At 43.5% G+C, this 23,859-nt stretch overlaps 1 protein-coding gene across 1 annotated transcript in view; it reads right to left on the reverse strand.

Moving 5' to 3' along the window:
* Positions 1-8,478: 8,478 nt before the first annotated feature.
* PTPN11 (protein tyrosine phosphatase non-receptor type 11) overlaps positions 8,479-23,859 on the reverse strand; it is a 79,852-nt gene continuing 64,471 nt past the window's right edge. The window contains exons 14-16 of the mRNA XM_066260543.1: positions 14,980-15,092; positions 13,207-13,306; positions 8,479-12,490 (exon numbers count right to left, since the gene is read on the reverse strand). Of these exons, the coding sequence (XP_066116640.1) occupies positions 13,237-13,306; positions 14,980-15,092 (183 nt within the window). The 3' untranslated portion in view covers positions 8,479-12,490; positions 13,207-13,236. The remainder of the gene's footprint in view (positions 12,491-13,206; positions 13,307-14,979; positions 15,093-23,859) is intronic.

Here is a 23,859-nt window from a genome sequence, read left to right on the forward strand (position 1 = left end):
ATGTCCAGGGTTGTGGCCAAAAGCAAAAACATCACTATCATAGGACTTCTGAGATGTCAGCTTACACTTATTCATTCATCCACCAAATGTGTACTGAGCACCAAGTAGTGTACCAGAAGCTGAGTATAAATTCTGAGCAAAGTCAACAAGGTTCCTGCCCCCCAAGAACAGATGGTCTAAAGCCATGGTGTAAAGCCACGCTTGGCAAATGATAGCCCATGGGCCAGATCCAGCCCCCTGCCTGGTGGTGTTTTTTTTTATAACCCATGAGCTAAGAAAAAATTTTACATTTTTAAATGGTTGGGGAAAAAAAATCAAAAGCAAAGTGATACCTTGTGACACGTGAAACCTACATGCCATTTAAACATCAGTGCCCATCAATAAAGTTTTATTGGCACATGGCCCCTCTATTTGATTTAGGCATGATCTCTGGCTACTGTCCCACACCAAGAGCTGAGCTGAACCATCACAACAAAGACCATATGGCCTACAAAGTGTAATATGTTTACTATCTGGCCCTAGTCAGAAAATATTTGCCCACCCCTGGTTCAAAGTTGTGTTTTCAGTGTAGTTCCCAGAAATCACTGGAAGAGGAACTCCAATGATGCAAGTAGTACAGTATGGCGCCTGGCACATAACAAGCACTCGATTGATGTGTGTTGGCTAACTGCCTCAATTTACTCGTCTGTAAAATGAAGATAATAATAACCTGGTCGGCTGGTTGTGTGGGTGTAATAAGAGAATCCATGCCAAGCACTTGGCATGGTGCCCACATCCAGTCATCACTCCATCAGCAGTAACTAACACTGGCTGTTATCCAAGCTGACTCCAGCAAGGCGCTTTCCTTTCTACTTACAGGGTGATTGTCACGTTTATCACCCCTGTTCATCTTTTTAATGTTTCGTCCTAAATATTTCAAGCGTTCCAGAGAATATATGGAACAGATGATCTTCTAATCTAAGCATATTATGAAGTGTTATAAAATCCATCAAAATATATGGGACATATAATCTTATAACGTAAATAGGTTATCTCAGAAGATACACAAATAACATGGGGAAACTTAGCTAAAATAAGCCTTTCTGAAGGCATTGGAACACGCCTCTCTGCCCTCCCCCAGCCTCTTCCCTTCCTTGTGCCAAAGGAATAAACTATCTGCAAAGTGGGTGTGATTGTTCCCATGCTTTCCTTTGTAGTGTTACTGCAAATCATTTTTTTCTCCAAACATTGTATGTATTCTTTGTTTTTGCATGGTGCTGAACATGCCAAATAAATGGGCTCATTCTGTTCATGTTCTTCCACACTTGCTAGTCCGTTTGTACACTGCTTCTCTGTTTTTATGTTTAAGTGAGCACCTACTATGTGCCAGGTCCTCCACTGCCGTTAGACTTCTCAACAACCCTATGCTGTATCACGGTGTATGAAAAACATAATTGAATCTTTCCGTTCTTCATGGAGGAGTCTTTGGGGGGCATCCACATTTACCCTTCAAGCTGCACAGGTTGCCCCATTCTTCCGGAAGGAACCTGTCACCAAAGTTACACAGGCAAGGCTCATGACTAGATCTTTATTCTCACTTCTTTCTCCCCATTTTCATCTCTTTCAAATCATTCCCTTCCCAAATGGAAGCCATTTCCCAGTTATCCAAAGCAGATGCCATGATCAACCTATTCCTGTTACTGAGATTAAAAGCCACCAGCAAATAAAAACATGTTTGCACTTCCCAAGTGTGTTTAAATTGCTTTGTGTTCCATGCCAAGGAGGAAGGCTAGCTGAGGATTTCTAATAGTAACTGTGAAAGAAAGTAAGATTTTTGCTCAGCAATTACCTCAAAGAAACTGTAAAGTCTGATGAAATCTCTGAATTTTATTCATGTCTTCCTGGCTAAATGCCATCAACCGGGAAATTCATAAAAACACAGGAACAGGCTATGTCAAGGGCCTGCAAGACGTTCCTGAGTGCTAGAGGAAGAACATGGGTGTTTATTGAGCACCTACTAAGTGCCAGGTCATCTACTGCCACTAAACTTCTCAACAACCCTTCACAACAAGGCAGGTGCCATTACTTCCATTTTCCTAAAGAGGGATCTGAGGATCAAGGTCTTCACTGAGTTGTCCAAGGTCACACAGCTAGTAAGTGGCAAAGCCAGAAGACAAACCTGAGCCTGTGGGGTCCCAAAGCCCTGACTGTCCTGCTAAATCAACATGCATAGAACGGAATGCTCCGCCTCTGCCTGGAGACTACAAACCTCAAACATATTTAACACCTTGAACCAAAACATATATTTTTACTTACCCATAGGAGAAACCCTGATGGCTTTTTGTGAAATCTAGAGATAGGAATTATATGGTCCCAAACAAGGATATCAGTCCATTTTCAAGTGTGGAAAAGGCACTGAACACAATAAATCAATTCACAACAGGGCACAGCTAGAAGATCATTTGTGTGAATGGAGAGGCTTTTTTTTGTCCATAATTCAAACCTTTGTTAAACATTTTCTAAAGCCTTCAAAGTAACACTTGAGGGAATCAACTCTTTAGAAAGAAGGAAATAAATTACAGTATGTGGGGGAAAAAATAATGGTAATATCAAAAGCACCCGTCAGACATGGATGAATCAAGATGAAAAATAACTTTTTTTTTTTTTGCATTTTTCTGAAGCTGGAAACAGGGAGAGACAGTCAGACAGACTCCCGCATGCGCCCGACCGGGATCCACCCGGCACGCCCACCAGGGGCGACGCTCTGTCCACCAGGGGGCGATGCTCTGCCCATCCTGGGCGTCGCCATGTTGCGACCAGAGCCACTCTAGCGCCTGGGGCAGAGGCCACAGAGCCATCCCCAGCGCCTGGGCCATCTTTGCTCCAATGGAGCCTTGGCTGCGGGAGGGGAAGAGAGAGACAGAAAGGAAGGCGTGGCGGAGGGGTGGAGAAGCAAATGGGCGCTTGTCCTATGTGCCCTGGCCGGGAATCGAACCCGGGTCCTCCGCACGCTAGGCCGACGCTCTACCGCTGAGCCAACCGACCAGGGCCGGAAAAATAACTTTTTAAGAGCCTAGAAATCTATGAAGACCCAGACATTGTCACCCCCTGAACTGACATCGATTTTTGTGGTTGCTTCCTTTAATTTTCTTCCCTTTCTCTTTCCATCGTTAGATGGGTCTAACATAGTGGTCGGCAAACTCATTAGTCAACAGAGCCAAATATCAACAGTACAATGATTGAAATTTCTTTTGAGAGCCACATTTTTTTTTTTTTTCATTTTTCTGAAGCTGGAAACAGGGAGAGACAGTCAGACAGACTCCCGCATGCGCCCGACCAGGATCCACCCGGCACGCCCACCAGGGGCGACGCTCTGCCCACCAGGGGGCGATGCTCTGCCCATCCTGGGCGTCGCCATGTTGCGACCAGAGCCACTCTAGCGCCTGAGGCAGAGGCCACAGAGCCATCCCCAGCGCCCGGGCCATCTTTGCTCCAATGGAGCCTTGGCTGCGGGAGGGGAAGAGAGAGACAGAGAGAAAAGCGTGGCGGAGGGGTGGAGAAGCAAATGGGCGCTTCTCCTGTGTGCCCTGGCAGGGAATCGAACCCGGGTCCTCCGCACGCTAGGCCGACGCTCTACCGCTGAGCCAACCGGCCAGGGCGAGAGCCACATTTTTTAAACTTAAACTATATAGGTAAGTACATTGTTATGAACTCAATTAGGGTACTCCTAAGCTGGCCTTTGAGCCACACGCAAGGGGCAAAAGAGCCGCATGTGGCTCTCGAGTCGCAGTTTGCTGACCACGGATCTAACATATGCTTGGGATTTCACAAACGCAGTTTTAGTAGGTGTAATGTCTAAGAATATCTGAGCTGTCTTCATGACAATGTGTAGGGACGCTTCCTTTGTTCTTTGAGATCCACTCTTTGGATTTTTCTTCCTCTTCATGGCTACTCTTGTGACATCAGTCTCATATCTGTGTCTGCAGACAGGAGCTAACCCAGCTCGGGTATGATTTCAAACAACCTTTACCTCCACATGGACGGAAATCCTCTGGTGCAGCCCATCTTAGACTACAAATGTGCCTACGCATCCTCTGGTGATCATGCAAAAAAAAAAAAAGGCAAATTCTGACATCCTAGGGCTCAGTGGGGCCTGAGACTGCATTTCCAACAGTCCCCAGTGATTGCACCTTGAGTGGCGAGGCTCTCGTGGGCTTGCTGTTCTTTATTCGCACCCTGTCCCTGCTCCAGATCCATCCTCTGCGCTATGGACGCAGCACCCGGACACCTTGGCCCTCTGGCTTGGAGATAGGTTAAGCCAATGGGAAGTTGGGTCAAGGGCTTGGGCCAATAGGAGTCAGCCAGAGATCAAAGGGAAGGAGGAGTGGTCAAGGTATTTCTTCCTTCCTTCCCTACTGTTGCCAGCAACCCCCTACTGAGGACTTCTCCTCCCAGGGACACTGTCCTCCACTCCCCGTGACCTTGAGGCCTAAAAGTGCCACAGAAGGCAGGCTAATGAACCCCCCCAAAAAAATGTCTACATCCTAATCCCTGCAACATGGTAATATGGTGCTTTACATGGCAAAGGGCTCTTCACAGGTGTGATTAAATTAAGGATCTCAAGATGTGGAGAAGATTCCAAATTAACTAGGTGACCCAGTATAATCATCAGGGTTCTTATTTGTGGAAGGGGGAGGCAGGAATGTCCAAGCTAGGTGATGTCAGAAGAATGTCAGCGTCAGGCTTGACCAGTTTGCTGGCTTTGAAGATGGAGGAAGGGGCCAGGAGGCCAAGAGCGTGGGAAGCTTCTAGAACTAGGAAAAGCAAGGGGGTAGTCTCCCCAAGAGCCCGCAGAAGGAATGAATCCCTGCTAACTCCTTGACTCCAGCTGGGGGAAACTCATTTCAGATTTTTTACCTCCAGAACTGTAAAACAGTTTTAAGTCTGTATTCATTTATTATATGCATTTGTTACCGATGCAGGTCGCTAGCTAGTGAGCAATACAGGCAGGGGAAGATGCATACCTCACAGGTTTAGAAATAAGCTGTATACACCCTCCAATAACATTTGGCACGTTACTGTCATTTAGTGCGTTAGTGTCATTTCCTCCTACTCTTAGTCCCTGGCCAGGCCTCATGCATAGCAGTTTCATTACATCTTGTATTCACCCTGTGTGTCTCCTTACCCTAAATGGGCCACAAAGTCCTTTAAGACAGGGATTAAGAGGAAGATTTGTTCTGTATTCCCCATAGCACCTTGCCCAAAGCCTGAGTTAAAAAGTGGCTATGTGGATGCAGGCATGCATACTGTCAGACACTCTGGAATCTGAAAAAAATAGACGAATTTGCACCTTACTCACCAGTATAATTATGACTGGTCTCCCACCGGTGGCTTCAGCACCCTGGGGTGCTAGAGTGTGTTTCCCATCCTGTTCTCCCCATCCTCACTGAGATCTGCAATCCCAGCAAGACCTGAACCATGACTCACAGACAGGGGTACCCCATGTGCACCTAAAGAGGAGCATTTCATAGAAATTGATCCTGGGACTCAGTAATTAATTCCAGTCATGACCATCCGTCGTAGAGAATTAAATATTTTCATTCCCACACTGAAAACAAGACAGATCCAGGATTTAATAAGGAGAAAAAAATAAATAAATATATATATATAATATATATATATATATATATTATATATATATCAAGTGCCCAAGTTCACAGAAAGGCATGGACCCCGCACAAAGCAACCGAAAAGATGCTCAGCCTTCCTTTTAAAAGAAATGCAAACTTCATTACTTTGAACTACCATTTTTCACCTAATAGACCGACAAGGGTGCATGACAACATAATAATCTAATAAAGGTGCAGGAACAGCCTGATAGAGCTATAACTAGGTTCAACCTCACTGGGGACAGTCTGGCACTAACAGAGTAACAAATGTAAAGCCTTTGGAACCAGCCTTTTCTGGGGGCAGGGGGGAGGAGATAAAGTACATAGTTCTAAGTTGCTCCTAGTATAATGAGAAACATTATTGTGGGTTTGATCCCTGGTAGGGGCACATACAAGAATCAATCAGTCAATGCATAAATAAGTGGAACAACAAATAGATGTTTCTCTCATTCTCTCTCTTCCTCCCTCTCTAAAATCAACCAATAAATTAAAATAAAAAAGGCTGAGTCAGGAGGCCACATTCAAATACCACTTGGAAGATACATTCTGCTGAGCTGCTAAAACTTAGGGGCATAGCCTACTATTTTCTAAAATAATACTGAGTGAATATAATATTCTCTTTCTTAATAAAGGTAATGGATTTATTATAAAACCAAACTGCAATTTAACTTCGTTGCCTTCGTGAATTTGTGAAAACACAATGCAGGAAAAAAGTCCTTTGCCCCACTACCTGGACTTGATTTTTCCCTTGAAAAAATGTGATCTCAGTAATGATTACATTCAGAATGAAATGGCTCATTCCAAACCATAATGCACACTCCAAATTATACTTGGAAGTCCTAGCAAAATGGGCCTAGATGACTCAATACAGTGAATTTAGTCAACAATTTGCATCAAGAACCAAATGGTTAAAAATAAGTGGACAGATGCATAGATAATGGAAAGCACTAAAACTATGTGCTATATTTTGCTGCAAAATGTATTGAAGAGTACTAGAAAGGCCATCAGTATAGATCACCGTAAAGAGAATTATTCTCCATTGTTCAGAGATGAGCTGAACAGAGAAACAGGTATCTGCCATGCACATTCATTTCTAGAAAGAGATGAAGAAACTGGCCTTGACTGAACCCACTAGTTTTTCTCTCTCTACACACACACACACACAAACACACACACACACTTATACACGTACAGGAACTGTTTTATTTTCCAGTGCCTGCAACCTCGTGGGGATTTAATCTTTGGTGAATGGAGGAGAATCTGAACCCCAAATTCTTTCCAGGCCAGCATAACTATGGTCTTACCAGGTACAGATGGCCAGTCAGCAACAAAGACAATTCTTCTGTCCACAAACTGCCCAGGTCATGCACTATCATGTGGCTCTAACAAATCCTTCTTTTAGTTGCTCTATTTTATATCAAGGTTTCAATTGTTGGGACCTCAAATGACATGAATATTAACTGACTGGTAATGGTGGCTATTGATAAAATAGGCAATTTCTATTTCTGGCTCATTACCATTTTGCAAATTCAGTGTTTGGAATTTCAGCTAGTTCCTGGGGAGGTGGGAGGTGGGGGGTGGGGGAGTAGGGGGGAGCACTTTCACTAAAAGCACTTACTGGAGATCACAGTCCCTTTTTAACCTTAAAGTGAATGATTGGAGGCACAGCGTGCATGTAATGTGATTCAATAAGACAACCACGTTGAATGAGCCCTTAGCTCTCTGTCCACAATTGATTTGTTATGGGGATTCCTTGTCTTGAATCCACACATTCTCTTAGGGATTTTTCTGTGAGTAGGAGCTATAGAAAGAAAAGGTTCTTTCTTGATATGTCAAAGACAAGATATGGCCGCTGCACTCTGATATACAGCCCAGGATTTCAGGAAGGGTTATGGGGGACAAGGTGTCTCCAGGTCAACAATGTATATAGCACCTCTTGTGACACCCCAGACTGGTAAACACCAGTTCCGCAGTATGAAAACCCAGCAGATGTCCCCCACCTGCAGAAAGTTGTTCCCCTGTGACATACACCCTCAGCCCCCTCCAGAACCCTCATTCCATCTGGAATCGTCTACCTCCTGTCCTTCTTGCTTTGTCCCAAGTATAATTAACTGCCTTCTGACTGCGACAAGGCCCAGCTGTGCTGTTTGAATGTCCCCATGACAATGACCACTATGTGCACTGCTGTTCCCCCATGTCCAGCAAGACATAGTGCCTGGCACTTCGAAGGTGCTCCACATTTTCTGAATGGATGGGTGACTGGTCTAACCAACAAAATCGCTGCATCTGATTAGTTGTGTTAAGTAACCCAGCTGAGACGTAAGCAATAGTGTTTTCCTTGACTCACAATAGAAAATAACCAGTTGTTCTATGACTTCCTTCTGCTGATGTGAATGCAGCGCTGTCAGAAGAAGTGAGTGGCGCATTTGTACGTGGGCTAACCCTACTCTACGGGGAAGGAAAGTGCTGACAGCCTAGAGCTCATGACTCACTCCTCCTCCAAGCCTCCCTCCCATCTCTACTTCATATCCCCCTCAACTCTATTTACATTCATTTCTCTGCAAATGATCATTTTCTGTATAGTTTACAAAGACATACCGTTTATTTGTTACTTACTTGTAAGTTCTTCCAATAAGAATTCCCTTTCTGTCTCCCAAAATAGAGAGTAGGCACATAGTCAGTTCTTGAAGATCTGGTCCATCCATCCTACGTTCCCATTTACCTTCGAGGTAAGAGCTGCTGAATATCAGCACTTGTAAGTAAGACGCGGTGTGACCTATTATCCAAGGTTTTCCCTGGACGTGTCTGATGAAGTAAATGACAAATACCATAATATAAGAAAATGGTTTTATTCCTAATTTTTAGTTCCCGTACAGTTTACAAATACACTTTGACTCTGACAGTATGACTTTACAGCTAGCAAAGCAGCTGAACTAATACCCATAAATACAGGTGGGGGGGACAATGAACATCTGCTAATGTTTCTCTACATAAACTAGTCTTTTAATGTCATTTTTTAAAAACAACTGCAAATAGGCTACATAATATACGTGGGCAAAAAGGCAATTAAGTGAATCTCTTGAAACACTAAATGTATAATAAACAGTGCATATTATCAACATTTACATGATTCACATCAAAATGATGACATCCTAAAATGTATTCCTTTTAAAGGATAGATTTATCAATAAAATATTACATATCTTTTAATACTCTGGTACTTCATATACTGCAGGAAAATTAATGTAGGTCTAGTCATCAGCTTAATAAAGGATCCTTTTCCATTAGCTTTTATTAATAAAAGAATCACAATCAGGTCATAAATAAAACAGGCAAATTATTAATTACATGATTTGAGGTTTAGAATGAAAACCTGTAAAGATTAGTTTGATATACAGCAAAGTTATACGCCACACGGAAACCAAACAGTTTAAATTTTTTTGCCTTGTGTGAACTGCCCGTAGTGAAATAGAGAGCAAACGTTTCAATGACGGAAGATACAAGAAACTCTATTTTGGAACTTATTTTTCAAGAGGAAGAGGGAAAGAGATTTCAACAAAATTAAAGGCTAACACAGATCCTAATAAAGGCATCGTGAAGTAGGGGAGGCCACGTGCTTGCTATAGAAAACTTCCTTCCCCCAACAACACACAGAAAACAGAAGCTGTACTGGGTTTGTACTTCTGCCTACAGTCTAAGTGTCCCTTACGGGTTAGTAAGCTACAATGACACACTTCACAACTGCATACCTTGCCACGTTCCCCTGAACTAGAAATAACCCCAGACCTTATCTTATCCTTAAAAATCCCCAGAAAAACAAAAACCCTAAACATGATCTTGATGATTTTTCTTGGCTTTCCCAAAGCAACTGAGCTCCTTGAGGAATACAAAACACCAAGAAATTCGTACATATATTTTTATCAACCTCATTTAACCATAGTTGAAAAGTCATTGATTTCAATGGAACAGATGACCATAATTTTCAGGAGGGCCACACACTGGATATGAGGTTGTTTTTATTATTTTTTTTATAAAAGTTACTAAGACTGAAATTTGGCCTTTTTAAAAAACCCAAACACCATGTGCCAGATAATTTTTTCACCCCAAATATAAAATCCTACACTTATAATTTTAAAATACTCAACCAGGTAGGAGATATTGTGCAAATTTTATGTCCACCAGCAACCCAGACGCCAACCGCATGCATGTATCACACCGATTTTCCAGGTAACCTGATTCACCATCTCTGCCTGCTTTGGCCCTGGGCCCTTTCACTTCCTCAGAAACCACCCCTTTGGAACCTTCATTTCCACTATTTTTTACACCTGCACCCCGAGCTCCCCTCACTGTCACCTGCCCGATTCCATCCCACAGAGAGAAATCTCATCTGAGAAGCTGCACTCCACTTTCTGCAAACACACAACAGGCCTTAGCAACCTAGGGACAGTCGTAATCTTGTCTTGGCATGAACTGACCTAACACGACAGTCTGCTGACCTCATGGAGGGAAATCTAAATGAAATCAATGTCCTGTAACACAGAGCTAGCTAGCCAAGATCAGGGGCTTCCATTCCAAGTATAAGAACCACCGACCCAAAGCGACAGGCAGAGACTAGGTGCAGCGGGTGTATTTATATAAGCAAACTCCCGTAAGCTGGCGAAAGCCTTTGACCCCCGAGTCCCAGAGTCAAAACATTTCCACGAAATCGAGGCAAAACGGAGAACCATTCAGTATGACGATGCAATAAAAGGAACAGGGGTCAAGATCCGTGTTGCAAAAACTGAACTTGAATCTCTTTCTTTACAGGCTTGACAAGAAGACAGTAGTCATTTCCATTCCTCTAAGAAGGGAATCATCTTCAGGCCACTCCTGTGTTCGGAAGCAATTCTGGGAGGGAGGGGACGGGGTAATGTGGGGGGAACGCTATACATTTTGTTTGTGAAAATGGCAGCCACTGCTCACCCCAAAAGACCTCAGGGTTTTAAGGGAGTTAAAGACCTCAGACGGGAACCACAACCAGGGCTGGATCTGGACCTTCTTTTTGACAGCAAAAGCTGGGAGAATTCCAGAAAAGAGACCGTGCTTCAAAGGCAAAGCTGCCGTAGCATTTTATATCTTCACAAAGTCAAGCAGCCAGACTGTAACCAAAACACACTCACCGATGATTCAACACACGGGGCACAGAGGGATGTATCTGGAGAAGGCACTTCAGGTAGCACGTTAGCAAAGCTTACTGCCTGGTGAAAACTGAATGAGCTCCTGCTGCTTCGGTCTGATGAGCGGCCTCGGCAGGACAGCTCCTGCTCATGGCAGCCGGACTGCATGCACTCATGCGCAGAGGCCGGACTGACACCAGCAGCATGAAGCAAGCACCACAGTCGCCTCCCTCTGGAAGGGGGCACAGTGATGGGGTGGTGCTTCCCTATGCTCTGCCCCCCTGGACACATCCATCCTTACAAGATCAGTCTTCCCAAGGGATGGTTCAGAAAAGATGCTCAGAGCTCGCAGAGCCGGTGCAATAGCTTCTGAAGGCCCTCTCTCCCTCAGTCTGACTTTTCCACTCACACCAGCGACCACAAGCAGCTTCTACTTCTGCTAACAACCGGTTTATTTTTCCTCAGCATTGGTTCTGACAGTCTGTTAGGCTGGGGACCACCAATGAACCATACTCTGCTTCATGCCCTGCTGTCGTCCCCTCTTCCTGAATCTGGGCTGGGCCTGTGACTTGCTCTAATCAATAGAGGGCAGTGGAAGTGACACTGTGACAGTTCTGGGTTTAAGGTGTAAGAAGGCCTGGCCACTACTGCCTTATACTCCTGGGAGCTCTGAGCTGCCACGTACGAGATCCAGTGACCATGCTGGCAAGGCCGCATGGAGAGATGACATGGAGGAGAGACCCAAGACTGCATATATGCAGAGAGGCCCAGACACCCAATGTCTCAGCCAAACTGCCAATCCTCAAGAGTGACACCAGCAAGACCAGCAGCGGGGCAGCCTGGCTAAGCCCAGTCTTGACTGAACCAACAGTAAGGAAAATATAAAGAATTATTTTAAGCCACTATGTTTTTGGGTGGTTTGTCAGCAACAATCAATAACCAAATCACTGGTTATCACAGATGCATTTTTTTCTTAAAGACAATGCCCAAATGAAAAGAAAAATAAACATATATAGCAAACGTTTCCCTACCACAACCTTCTCGGTCAACAGGATGAATGGTCACTGGTCATCTGCTAAGAAAAAAGTATGCCTTTTATCCTAAATTCCCATGATTCTTCCCCGCATGATTTTTTTTATTGGCAACGCAAAGGAAGACAGTCAACTTCTGACAGTCTAGGGCACTGCCTTAGTTATCATTTAGCCCCCAAAAATGGACTCTCCACTACTGGATAAGTAATGATAAATGAAATTGTTCTCAGTTCTACAGGGGGTTGTCACTTAATTTTCCCCATTTTTCCTCTAACAAGTGCCCTATCATCTTCCACAAAGAGAGGAAAAAATTAAATTTGTGAAGATTAAAAAAAAAGAAAGAAAATGCCAATAGCTAGAATGCGAATCACCGCCATCTGCGAAGTATAGAGCACAATTTAACTGCTTCCTCAATTTAAAATAAAACTCTGTAAAATACAACACTGTCTACATTGTAGAGATGACTTCTTATCTGAGGAAATGTGTCACTGGGAACTGAGTGTTGGTATTTAGAATACAGTGGTCTGTGAATGGTTTCAGATCCTGCCCATCAAAAGGGACCACAACGCAAGCCTTTGAATTTCAAGTTCATTCTTCACATAAACTTTCTTGCACCTGTTCTTGGTCTTTCCAATGGAGAGGGTGAAGTCCACATCTAGGGAAGAAATAAGTCAAAAATTTTAGGAGCATATGCCTAAAAGTCTGGCAGGGCACTATACCACTTAGAAGTAGATTTAAAGCTTTTAAATATACTTCTCATTAAAATGAGAGTTTCCACATGAAATACTGAAATTATGAGTTTCTAACTTATCATTAAAATGCACATCACACATGGGCCTATAAAGGTGACTGGCAGGGAGGAGACAGACAAGGGAGACGAATTTCCAACAGCAGAGCTGGAAGGGAGGTGAAGTGCCGCAGTCGGAGCGCTGGCTGTCCAGTACCCTGTGTCACCCAGCCAGAGGCCACCGGGGATGAGAACTGAGGCATCTGCAGTCCAGCCATCCTGTGCTATGTCTCCACACTTCCCACATCCCTGCAGATCATCTCCCAGCACAGCCTGGATTAACCAACTCTAACAAAAATTGCAGCAACGGTGATATCTGTGTCCATCACCAATATCAACCATTTCTCTAAAATAAGTACTAACTTGACCTTCGCAGAATTAATTCTGCATTTGGTTTTAATAGGAAATGAACTCTAAAATTAAGCCATCTTGGAAAAAAGAAGTTCAGGGAGAGGGAAAAGGAGGCCGATTTGTACAACTCAATTATGGTGCACTTTGCTGAAACACTCGCAAGTTATCTGCCTGCGGAACAATGCCACAAGCACTACAAACAATGAATCAACACAGCACTTCCACCTAAATACCTCTCTGTGCTGCAGTCTCAGCGGGTCATCTCATCTGAAGCTCTTCTGCTGCTGCATCAGACCCACGTTTTCATAGACTCTGGCATTATCTTCTCTCATTCTGAAAAGAAAGGCGACATTAAGAGAAATGCAGTCCGTGCTCTTTAAGCTTACATAACATCTGTAAGGCTCAGAGTACGTTCTCTGGGGACCAGCCATTGTGCAGACATAGTTCCTGCCCCCAGAGCTGGCATGCTAGAACAGGATGCCAACATACAGCAATGTAACTGTGAAGTTAAAGTGAACTGAGACTCGAGCCCCTGTTCTTGGGGGTTTGGAGGAGAGGGAATTGTTTCCAGGCAGGCAAAGCCAGGGCGGCCTGTAGGATGAGGCCTCTGAGCGAGACCTTGGAAGAGGGTGAGACATGTCCACACAGAAGGCCATGGTTCTAATCTGAAGCAGAAGGACCTGAACGGGCAAAAGTTTGAAAGCAGGAAAGTGTAGGAGCAGTCGGATCCTGAGTCTGTCTACATAAAGGGGATAGTGAACATGAGCTCAATGGTGGGTTTCAGGGATAAAGGTGGGATAAAGGCCAGTGCAGAGCCCTGACTCTGTCTGCCGGGGACGCCAGCCCAAGAGGGGTGAGACAAAACGAGCAGAAGGGACTCGGGACCTGGGTCTGCATCCTTGCAAAGGGAATGATGAGAACAGAGACAGAGAAGCACTGGCCACAGGCAGGCACTGGTTAGTAACACGGGAGTCATCAGAGCTGATTCTGTTGGGCCAACACGAGGGAAGTTTGCTGGCAAGGACTCAGTCCTGACATGCTGGTTCCACTGCAAATCACTGCAGATGGCAATTTCCAATACCAATTTCCCAGTCTGTCCGCCAGAGAAGGGAAGAGCAGACAGAAGGAAGACGCAGCGCGGTGGAGGGAATACTGTTCTCGTGCAATTTCACTTCAGTGTCAAACAGAAAGCAAATACAAACACAAGCCTCGTGTACACTATCTAATACATCTATAAGAGAGAGTATTGAAGTCAACAGGGGGGTTAAAATGCACATCAGAAGCAAATAGAGATGAAACTCTTGGTGGCGGGGGGAGCCAATGTCATACCAGAGAATGATTAGAATATACAGAAAATAATAACTTACAACTGCCATTCACATAATCGATTTCATCAATGGTTTCCTATCATGTTCTAGTTTAAACAAGGGGCTGGCAAAGTTTTTCTATAAAGAACCAGGGTAAATAATTCAGTCTCTGCAAGCCATACAGTCTCTATCATATATTATTCTTGGGTGTGTTTGTGTTTATAACCCTTTATAAACCTTTCACAAGCTGCATATAAGCAGGCCGTGGGCAGGACCTGGCCTGGGGGCTGTAGTTGGCTGACTCCCGGTTTAAACTCCAAAGCAGATTTCTGTTGATTGTGGCAAATGAGCAGATCATGATTGTGTTGCCACATTAATGGTTAATTTACTTCTACTTAGCAGTCTTTACATCAAAACGGGTGCGATCCACGTCTGCAACAAATCCTACCCCATCAAAAGAAAAATTAGATTCCTCTTAGAAAATCTCAACCTGATATACTAACAACTCCACAGAACCCTAGCTTGTGTACCAATCAGCCTTTAGCATAGGTAAATTAAAATTTAGATAGCCACCAATATACTCACGATACTTGGGCAAAAGTTCAATTGAAGGTGGTGTGCTGCTATAGACTTGTAGGTTTGTGAGCTTATCTATTCAATTACGTTCAGGCAAAGAGAATTTCCCCCATTGCTACTTACTCTGCACAGGATGGCGTTGGGGTACAGGGCGGGAGGGGGCTCTGCTCTCCACTTGTCTGGTCCGTTAGGGAATACTTAATATTCGTATACTCGTGACCTTTCCTCTTGCTTTTCTGAAAGGTGAAGAATGCGTATGTGAGGAAATGTGAGTTTTTTAAAAAAGGAATAAAATTGCAAACAGAGGGAGAAACAGGTTGGACCCTGAATACCGAAATGTTGACTAAATGTTAGGGAATTCACCTCCTCAAGATAAATATACCCTACGGGTGAAAAGTACTTATGAACCATACTATTCAAAAGCACAGAGAGTCACACATTGAAAACCTATTGTAGTAAACCAAATGTATCTGTTTTTGAGCTAGGAGAGAAATCACACTTTCTCTGTCACATTAGCATCTAATCATTTCATAGTTCTCTGGCACCACATGTAATGATGTGCAGGTAAACCACTGAGAAAAGAGGTCCAGAAATAGATTTACTCCAAGTCAAAATGGCACAACAGCACAGAGATGGCAGTGCACTTATCAGAAGCAATAAAGCATTTCATCATATCTTTCCCAAAACCCCATGCCACCCTAAAGACCTTAACAACTTTAAAACTTTCTTTTTGGCTCCAGATACCCTGGGGGTGGGGAAGGATGGCAAAGAATACTAGTAGAAGGCAATTTCATCTCAGACGCAGAGTGAACTACATTTGGTAGGATTCCAGTTAGAATTCATCTAGAAATAACCAATCCCAGAAACCGAGTCCACTTGATCGCCATCATTATATAATGCTGCATTCACTATAGGATGGCTCAGGAAAGAGCACGTGTTAGAATGGGTATCCATACCACATACCGATGTACACTGCGGGATAGAAGATAAGCTGGTACTATTACTCAGGTGTGCAGTCAGTCAGTACTGGCAGTATTAACTAGTTAGTGTCCAGTCACAAAGAAAAGGTATTATCTCCTACAACCTTGAACGTTTACTTCTTGAGAAACTCATGCACACAAGCCTGGGAGAGCTGTATAAGAATGTCCGGTGACATGCTATGCAAATAACATTCACCAAGAGAACAAACAAATGCGATGTATTCGTATCATGAAATAACATGCAGCAGCACAGAGGAACAACAAAATGTGAGTGAGTGTACACACATGTCAAAACAGATTTCATAAACAATGGTAAGTGGGAAATCACAAATTGCAGGAGAATAAAACAGCATGATACCATCTGTCTAAGTATCCTAAACATATAAAACAATGTTATAAAAACACTTTGCAAGTATATGATTGTCTAACCACTCTGCTAAAATTAATACAAAGTAATACTGAATGTAAACTGTAGTTTGAAAAATAAAATTTGGCCCTGGCCAGTTGGCTCAGAAGTGGATTGTCAGCCTGGTATGTGGAAATCCCAGGTTTGATTCCCAGTCAGGGCACACAGGAGAAACAACCATCTGCTTCTCAACCCACCCCCTCCCTCCCACAGCTATGGCTGAAATGGTTGGAACAGGTTGGTCCCAGGTGCTAAGGATGGCTCCTTAGCCTTGTCTTAGGTGCTGGAGTAGCTCAGTTACCAAGCCATGGAGCAGTGGACCCACATGGCAGAGCATCCCCTGGTGGGGTTCTTGCTGGGTAGATCCCATCAGGGCACAGGTGGGAGTCTGTTTCTGCCTCCCAGCCTCTCAATTAAAAAAGAAAATTTAAAGTTCTCTTAAAATATGTTAACTTCTATAAACTTACAATTAAATGAATTAAATATTTAAAACAAAGGTAAATAAGCTTATTACTTCCTCACTATTCCATTTTTCTGTTATCTATACTCTTGGGGTTATTTACATCAGTTGCATCCATATAGTGGAACTACTGGATATTGGTAACTGCTACACCTCTCTCCCCCACTCTGTGCGCAATGATGTCGCATTTTTAGCTTACCATTGGCCATGGTGGAAACATCAATACCATGGAAATCTAAAAATTCTATAAATCAGGGTTTGATTTATGATTTTGCAATTGTCTAGCTGTTACACTGTGAGTAGCCAAATAATTCTGTGCTTGTATTCTCAAATATAAAGAGACTGCAAGGCTCACAATGGCCTTTGGGGTTCTGAGGGTGGAGATAAGGGGTGGAGCAAAGGGAACCTCAGCTGAACTGTTACACTTGTTTACTTTTAGAAAAGGGCCTTAAAAGAAATGTGACAAAACCCAATAGTGGATGAGAAGTGTGAGGCAGAGTTTAAAAAATGTTTCAAAATAAAACATAAAGCATGAAAGAAATGTAAAGCTACTGAAGTTTCTTTCTCCTTTCCTTACTCAAAACAATAGCTAATAAAAATTGCAAATGTTATTACACATAAAACAAGGAAATGTCACAACTCTGAGGCATCTCTGCTGTAATAGTGAAGGCTGGACCAAAACAAAGAGGGAGTTGAGAACTGATACACACCCACTCAGACGACAGCAGGAAAAGGAAACCCTGAATGTCACTTTCACACAAGTGCAAGGCCTGGTGGTGTGGGGGAGACATTGCCCGTCCAGGAGAGGTGAGGAAAGCCTTGGATAAAGCACTTCTGCTTCCCAACATAGAAAGGGAACATTGTAGACAGGTTAGTAGAAAACATACTAAAAAACGTATCAATAAAATACATAAAAATGATGTAAAAAGCAAAGAGATTTGATATGCATAGTGGAATTCCTAAAGACAGGAACAAATAGAACAGAAAAAATAGTCTAAGACATAATGCAAGAAAATGTTCCTGAGATTTAAAACAAAACAAAACCAACAAAAAAAACAACCCTGAATTCACATTTTATTTATTTATTTATTATTTATTTTACAGAGACAGAGAGAGAGTCAGAAAGAGGGATAGATAGGGACAGACAGGAACGGAGAGAGATGAGAAGCATCAATCATCAGTTTTTCGTTGTGACACCTTAGTTGCTCATTGATTGCTTTCTCATATGTGCCTTGACCGTGGGCCTTCAGCAGATCGAGTAACCCCTTGCTCGAACCAGCGACCTTGGGTCCAAGCTGGTGAGCTTTTGCTCAAACCAGATGAGCCCACACTCAAGCTGGCGACCTCGGGGTCTCGAACCTGGGTCTTCCCAATTCCAGTCTGACGTTCTATCCACTGCGCCACCGTCTGATCAGGCTGAATTCACATTTTTAAAAGGCACTTAATATAGGGAAAATCTTCACAATCTCCCAAACATCAACAATAAAAAATCTGCCTGAATTAGATCTCCAGACAGAAAAAGTCTGTGACATATAAGAGATAACTGAATTGACTTTAGAATTCAATACAGCCAGAGAGTTCTTAAAAATCCTGTGGGGGGAGGGGGTAAAATGACCCAAGAATCTTATACCCCGCTATGCTATCCTTTATATATAAACCCAGTGGTCAGACATTTTCAAGCATGTAAAATCTTAGAATACAATACCCTCTTTTAAACAACTGCTAGATAATGAAATCTAGCCAACAGAGATACCAAATGAAAATTTAAAAAAAGAATTCAAAGAAACAGAGATCATGGTAAGTAAGGTGACCAATCATCCTCCTTTAGGGAAGACAGTCCTCCCTTTGTAAGTTCTGTCCTCCCTTGAAAAGAGTCCTCCTACATGTCCTCCTTTTTGATGTTGGAAGACTAATCTGTAAATGTCCATATTAGATTGATGCAGAGTCGATCCACTGCGTATGATGTGACGTATTTGTATCTAAATAAGTACTTTTTTTCTTACAATTATTAAAAATTAATAGACATGTAAGCATAATTACAATATAAATTACAAATGTTTTTATTATACATTTAGCATATTATAGTGTATTACTGTTGCAATGAATAAAATGTTTCTTTTATTTGTGATATTGTTTTCTTCAATTTATTTTTGTCCTCCTTTTCATTGTAAAAATGTTGGTCACCTTATGGTAAGAGAACTAGAGCACTGATTTACATACAATGCTAACACTAGACGACTGTGGTCATTGTAAATATATGAATGTAACAAATCATGTTGAAAATCAGGAAGAGAAAAAAGTGCTAATTCTCTTTCACAGACAAAGCTAAACATCATGATAATAATAAAAGCAGTTAGCATTTTCTAAGCACTTACTTTGTGCCAGGCAATACTTTAAATAAATTATCTCATTTTAATCCTCATAACAACCTCTTGAAATAGAAACTATTATTGCCCCTGTTTTACAAATGAGGAAGTGTGCGATTTATATGTCCTAGCTTTAAAACGGGTGTTGGTAAACTAATGGCCTGCAGGACAAATCTAGTCTGACACCTTTTTATAAGGCTGTGAAGCCCTGGCCGGTTGGCTCAGCGGTAGAGCGTCGGCCTAGCGTGCGGAGGACCCGGGTTCGATTCCCGGCCAGGGCACACAGGAGAAGCGCCCATTTGCTTCTCCACCCCTCCGCCGCGCCTTCCTCTCTGTCTCTCTCTTCCCCTCCCGCAGCCAAGGCTTCATTGGAGCAAAAGATGGCCCGGGCGCTGGGGGTGGCTACTTGGCCTCTGCCCCAGGCGCTAGAGTGGCTCTGGTCGCAACATGGCGACGCCCAGGATGGGCAGAGCATCGCCCCCTGGTGGGCAGAGCCTCGCCCCTGGTGGGCGTGCCGGGTGGATCCCGGTCGGGCGCATGCGGGAGTCTGTCTGACTGTCTCTCCCTGTTTCCAGCTTCAGAAAAATGAAAAAAAAAAAAAAAAAAAAAAAATTAAGGCTGTGAAATAAGAATAGTTGAAAACGCTTGACTCCCACGTTAACAGGCAGCTGGTGCCCTCCATCCGTTCTGACCACGTGGAAAAGGAAACATCCTACAGGCCAGTTAAACCAGAAAAGAATGGACCCAGGTCCCTGCATGACCCCACTGCACAGAGCTGCCCTACGCCCCCTGACCCCAAACCCCTGCCAACTCAGACTTTTATGTTGAAGAGAAATAAGCTATCTCTTGTTTAAATCACTATTATTGAGGCTTCATTAAAGCAGCCAAGCCAATTTACTAACTGATAAAACAGTCATTTCAGAACTTAATGGTCTGGGGAAGAAGTTACAAAACAGAAACCCAAAGAGAAAATGTGTTGTCTTGCCTACAGAGTGTTTCACTTTTTCTGGACCACTTTTTAAAAATCTAAAGGCCTTGTGAATAATCACCTGAGTCCCAGCCACCAATTTTTAGCACTGAAATATTGACTTAAGTTGAAAGCAATTTTTTAAAAGAGACAATATAATTTAAAATGAAATAGGAAATGGAAGAATTGGCAGAGAACATTATTTTAAATTTCATTCTAAGGCTTAAAAATCTTTTTTTTTGTTTGTTTTGTTTTGTTTTTGTTTTTTTGTTTTTCCATTTTTTCCCAAGCTGGAAATGGGGAGGCAGTCAGACAGACTCCCGCATGCGCCTGACCGGGATCCACCCGGCATGCCCACCAGGGGGCGATGTTCTGCCCCTCTGGGGCCTCACTCTGTTGCATCCAGAGCCATTCAAGAGCCTGAGGCAGAGGCCACAGAGCCATCCCCAGAGCCTGGGGCCATCTTTGCTCCAATGGAGCATCGGCTGCGGGAGGGGAAGAGAGAGACAGAGAGGAAGGAGAGGGGGAGGGTGGAGAAGCAGATGGGCGCTTTTCCTGTGTGCCCTGGCCGGGAATCGAACCCGGGACTCCTGCACGCCAGGCCAACACTCTACCACTGAGCCAACCGGCCAGGGCTAAGGCTTAAAAATCTTAACTAATTTTTTGAATAAAAATTAAAAATACAAAATAAGTCAACTGAAGCATAAACTTGCTTTCTGCTCAGACCATTTTAAAAATCATGGTGAAAAAGCACATTACACAAGATACAGCCTGTTAAAAATTTTTTTTTGTCTTTTTCCAAAGTTAGAAGCGGGAGGAGGTCAGAAAGATTCCTGCATACACCTGACCAGGATCCGTCCAGCACGCTCACCAGGGGGCAACGCTCTGCCCATCTGGGGCTTTGCTCCATTGCGGCCAGAGCCATTCTAACACCTGAGGTAGAGGCCATGGAGCCGTCCTCAGTGCCCCGGCCAACTTTGCACCAATGGAGCCTTGGCTTTGGGAGGGGAAGAGAGAGACAGAGAGGAAGGAGAGGGGGAAGGGTGGAGAAGCAGATGGACACTTCTCCTGTGTGCCCTGACTGGGAATCGAACCCGGGACTTCCACACACCAGGCCGACGCTCTACTGCTGATCCAACTGGCCAGGGCCAGCCTGTTAAAATTTTAAGTGTCCAGTCGAGTATCGTTGACTATATGCTGTTGTTAAACAGCACATCCCAAGAATGTTTGCATCTTCCACGACTGAAACTGTATGCTCACTGAACAGCAACTCCCCATTTCTCCCTTCCTACTAAATAGTTTCTTGAAACTCATGTATTTCTACATGAAGTGATTACAAGAGAATTTTATAATGAGAATTAATACAAATGAAGCAGGAATTATTTCAATGAATCAAAGGAGCTCTACTTGGAAAAGCATGAACACGCAGAGCTTTTTATATGACCAGTGCTCTCAGCCCTGAGCCGTGGGGCCAAGTGCAATGCTGGAGCTTTTCAGCTGATTTAGGAAGAACAGGAAATAAAACATTCAGAAATCAGACAAGTTTGTTCTCAGTACATAGGTGTTGTTTTGATTTGTTTTTTGGGGAGACAGGTGGAGAGAAATTTGTTTCAGAGGCTTAAAAACGACCTGAAACTGATCTATCCCCACCTGAATTCAATGACATAGCATAGTTACCAGGCCTTTTGCAATGTTTGCAGTAAAGCTTACGGCTTTGCCAACTGACACAGCGCCAAGGTTGAGAGAAGAGACTGACCACAAGGCTCTAAAGTCAACTGGTATTAAATATCTTTCCATGTGAAGTAAACCCAGTAATTACATTCTTGAACTATAAATTACAAAGAAGCCCAAAAGCCAAAAGCAGGACAAGCATAAACTGAAAATGCTCTTGTCCAGGTTACAGAGCAGCAGAACAACTTGACCCGCGTGCTCTGGGTTCCAACATCAGGAAAACAAACGCCCTGCGCCTTCCACATCTAATCCCAGAATCTGGTTCTACTTCTCTCTGTGGTGACTACTGGCCCCGCCCATGCAAACCACCATCAATTCTCCCCCTGGATCCCCTGCAGCTGCTCAAGCCTGGAGCCCACCCATTCTTCTCCCTCTTTTTTAAATGAGGATCTTTTGATGTCACTCCCCTGCAAGCCTTCCCCCTCAAAATCTGGTCCCTGCATACGTTTCCAACCGCACCGTCACACTCCCTGCTCCTCTCCTCACTCCCTCTGCTCCAGCCACACCAATCTATTTCCAATCCACACACATGACCAGCTATGTGCCCAGTACCCAGCACAGTGCCCGGCACAAAGTACAACCGACTTTAATGTGGGAATGAATAACCAAATGCACAAATGTGAAAATAAATGCATTTATTGGACCAAAGAGATTAAGGAAGGTATGTGAAGAAGCACAAGTCTAGGGAAACAAAATAATCTTGACATATTGGGGTACGGAGGGGGGACAAAGAGTTGCATACATGTATGGGAGGTTATAGAGAGAGAACAGTAATTAGCTAAGCAGCAATTCCAAAAAATGGTATACCAGTACAAACAAGCATACCCAGTACCCAGATCTTGGCTTCAAAATACCAAACTCTTCAATTAAAAGAATCAGGAATCCTTTGAAAAATGGCTGGGAAAGTACAAGGTGAACCGGGACCATCTTGTGTTGTCGGAAAGTGTAAGCAAGGGCTCAGAAATGGGACACAGCTAAGTACACAGGCGCCAACTTGAAAAGGTTTGCACTCGCCAAATGTGGACAGTTTAAGCAGCAAAATAATTAAAAGTAAGAGATTCTAAGCCATTCTGACATAAATAAATAAACAAATAACTAAATAATTAAGGAAGGGGAAGCTTTTCCTTGATAGTAGGCTTCCAACAACTGAACGAAAAGGGTATGCTGGACAGAGAAAATGACTGCTGGGTACCTCTCACAAGAGTCATTATCAAGGCGGTGAAATGAATGTTAAATTCGTAGGCAGAAAGTATGATGGAAAATCAGTTATTCATATAGTCTTAGTATTAGTTAAAAAGGGGAAAATGGTAAGCTGACAGTGGAGAAATCTGACTGACAACACCTTCATCAAGGACCCAAGTTAACGCCACCAGTAATGAAACAAATCAATAGATGGTGCCACGTGAGGGACACATCAGTCCTGTCAAAAATGCATGGCCTGAGTCTAATCAAGAGAAAAGACCACACAATTCCAAACGGAGGGGCATTCCACCGAACAGCTGGCCTGAACTCTTCAAAAACGTAAAGGTCATGCCTGACCAGGTGGTGGAAGTGTCGATAGAGCGTCGGACTGGGACACGGAGGACCCAGGTTTGAAATCCCGAGGTCACCAGCTTGAGCGTAGGCCCACCAGCTTGAGTGCAGGGTGGCTGGCTTGAGCATGGGATCATAGACATGACCCCATGATCACTGGTTTGAACCCAAAGGTTGCTGGCTTGAGCCCAAGATCACTGGCATGAACAGGGGTCACTCACTCTGCTGTAGCCCTCCAGTCAAGGCACATATGAGAAATCAATCAATGAACAACTAAGGTGCCACAATGAAGAACTGACACTTCTCATCTCCCTTCCTGACTGTCTGTCCCTATCTGTCCCCCTCCACCACCCCTTCTGTCTCTGTCAAAAACAACAACAACAAAAACAAACCATAAAGGTCATGAAAGATAAGGACTGAGAAACTATTCCAGGGTAAAAGAGACCAAAGACACATGACAATGAGATGCACCATGTGACCCAGGACCACATAAAGGATATTAGCAAGACAAATTGGCAAAATATGAATATGGTCTGTAGATTAACAAGATAGTATTACAT

This window comes from Saccopteryx bilineata, chromosome 2 (genome assembly GCF_036850765.1).
Source record: "Saccopteryx bilineata isolate mSacBil1 chromosome 2, mSacBil1_pri_phased_curated, whole genome shotgun sequence".
NCBI lineage: Eukaryota > Metazoa > Chordata > Mammalia > Chiroptera > Emballonuridae > Saccopteryx > Saccopteryx bilineata.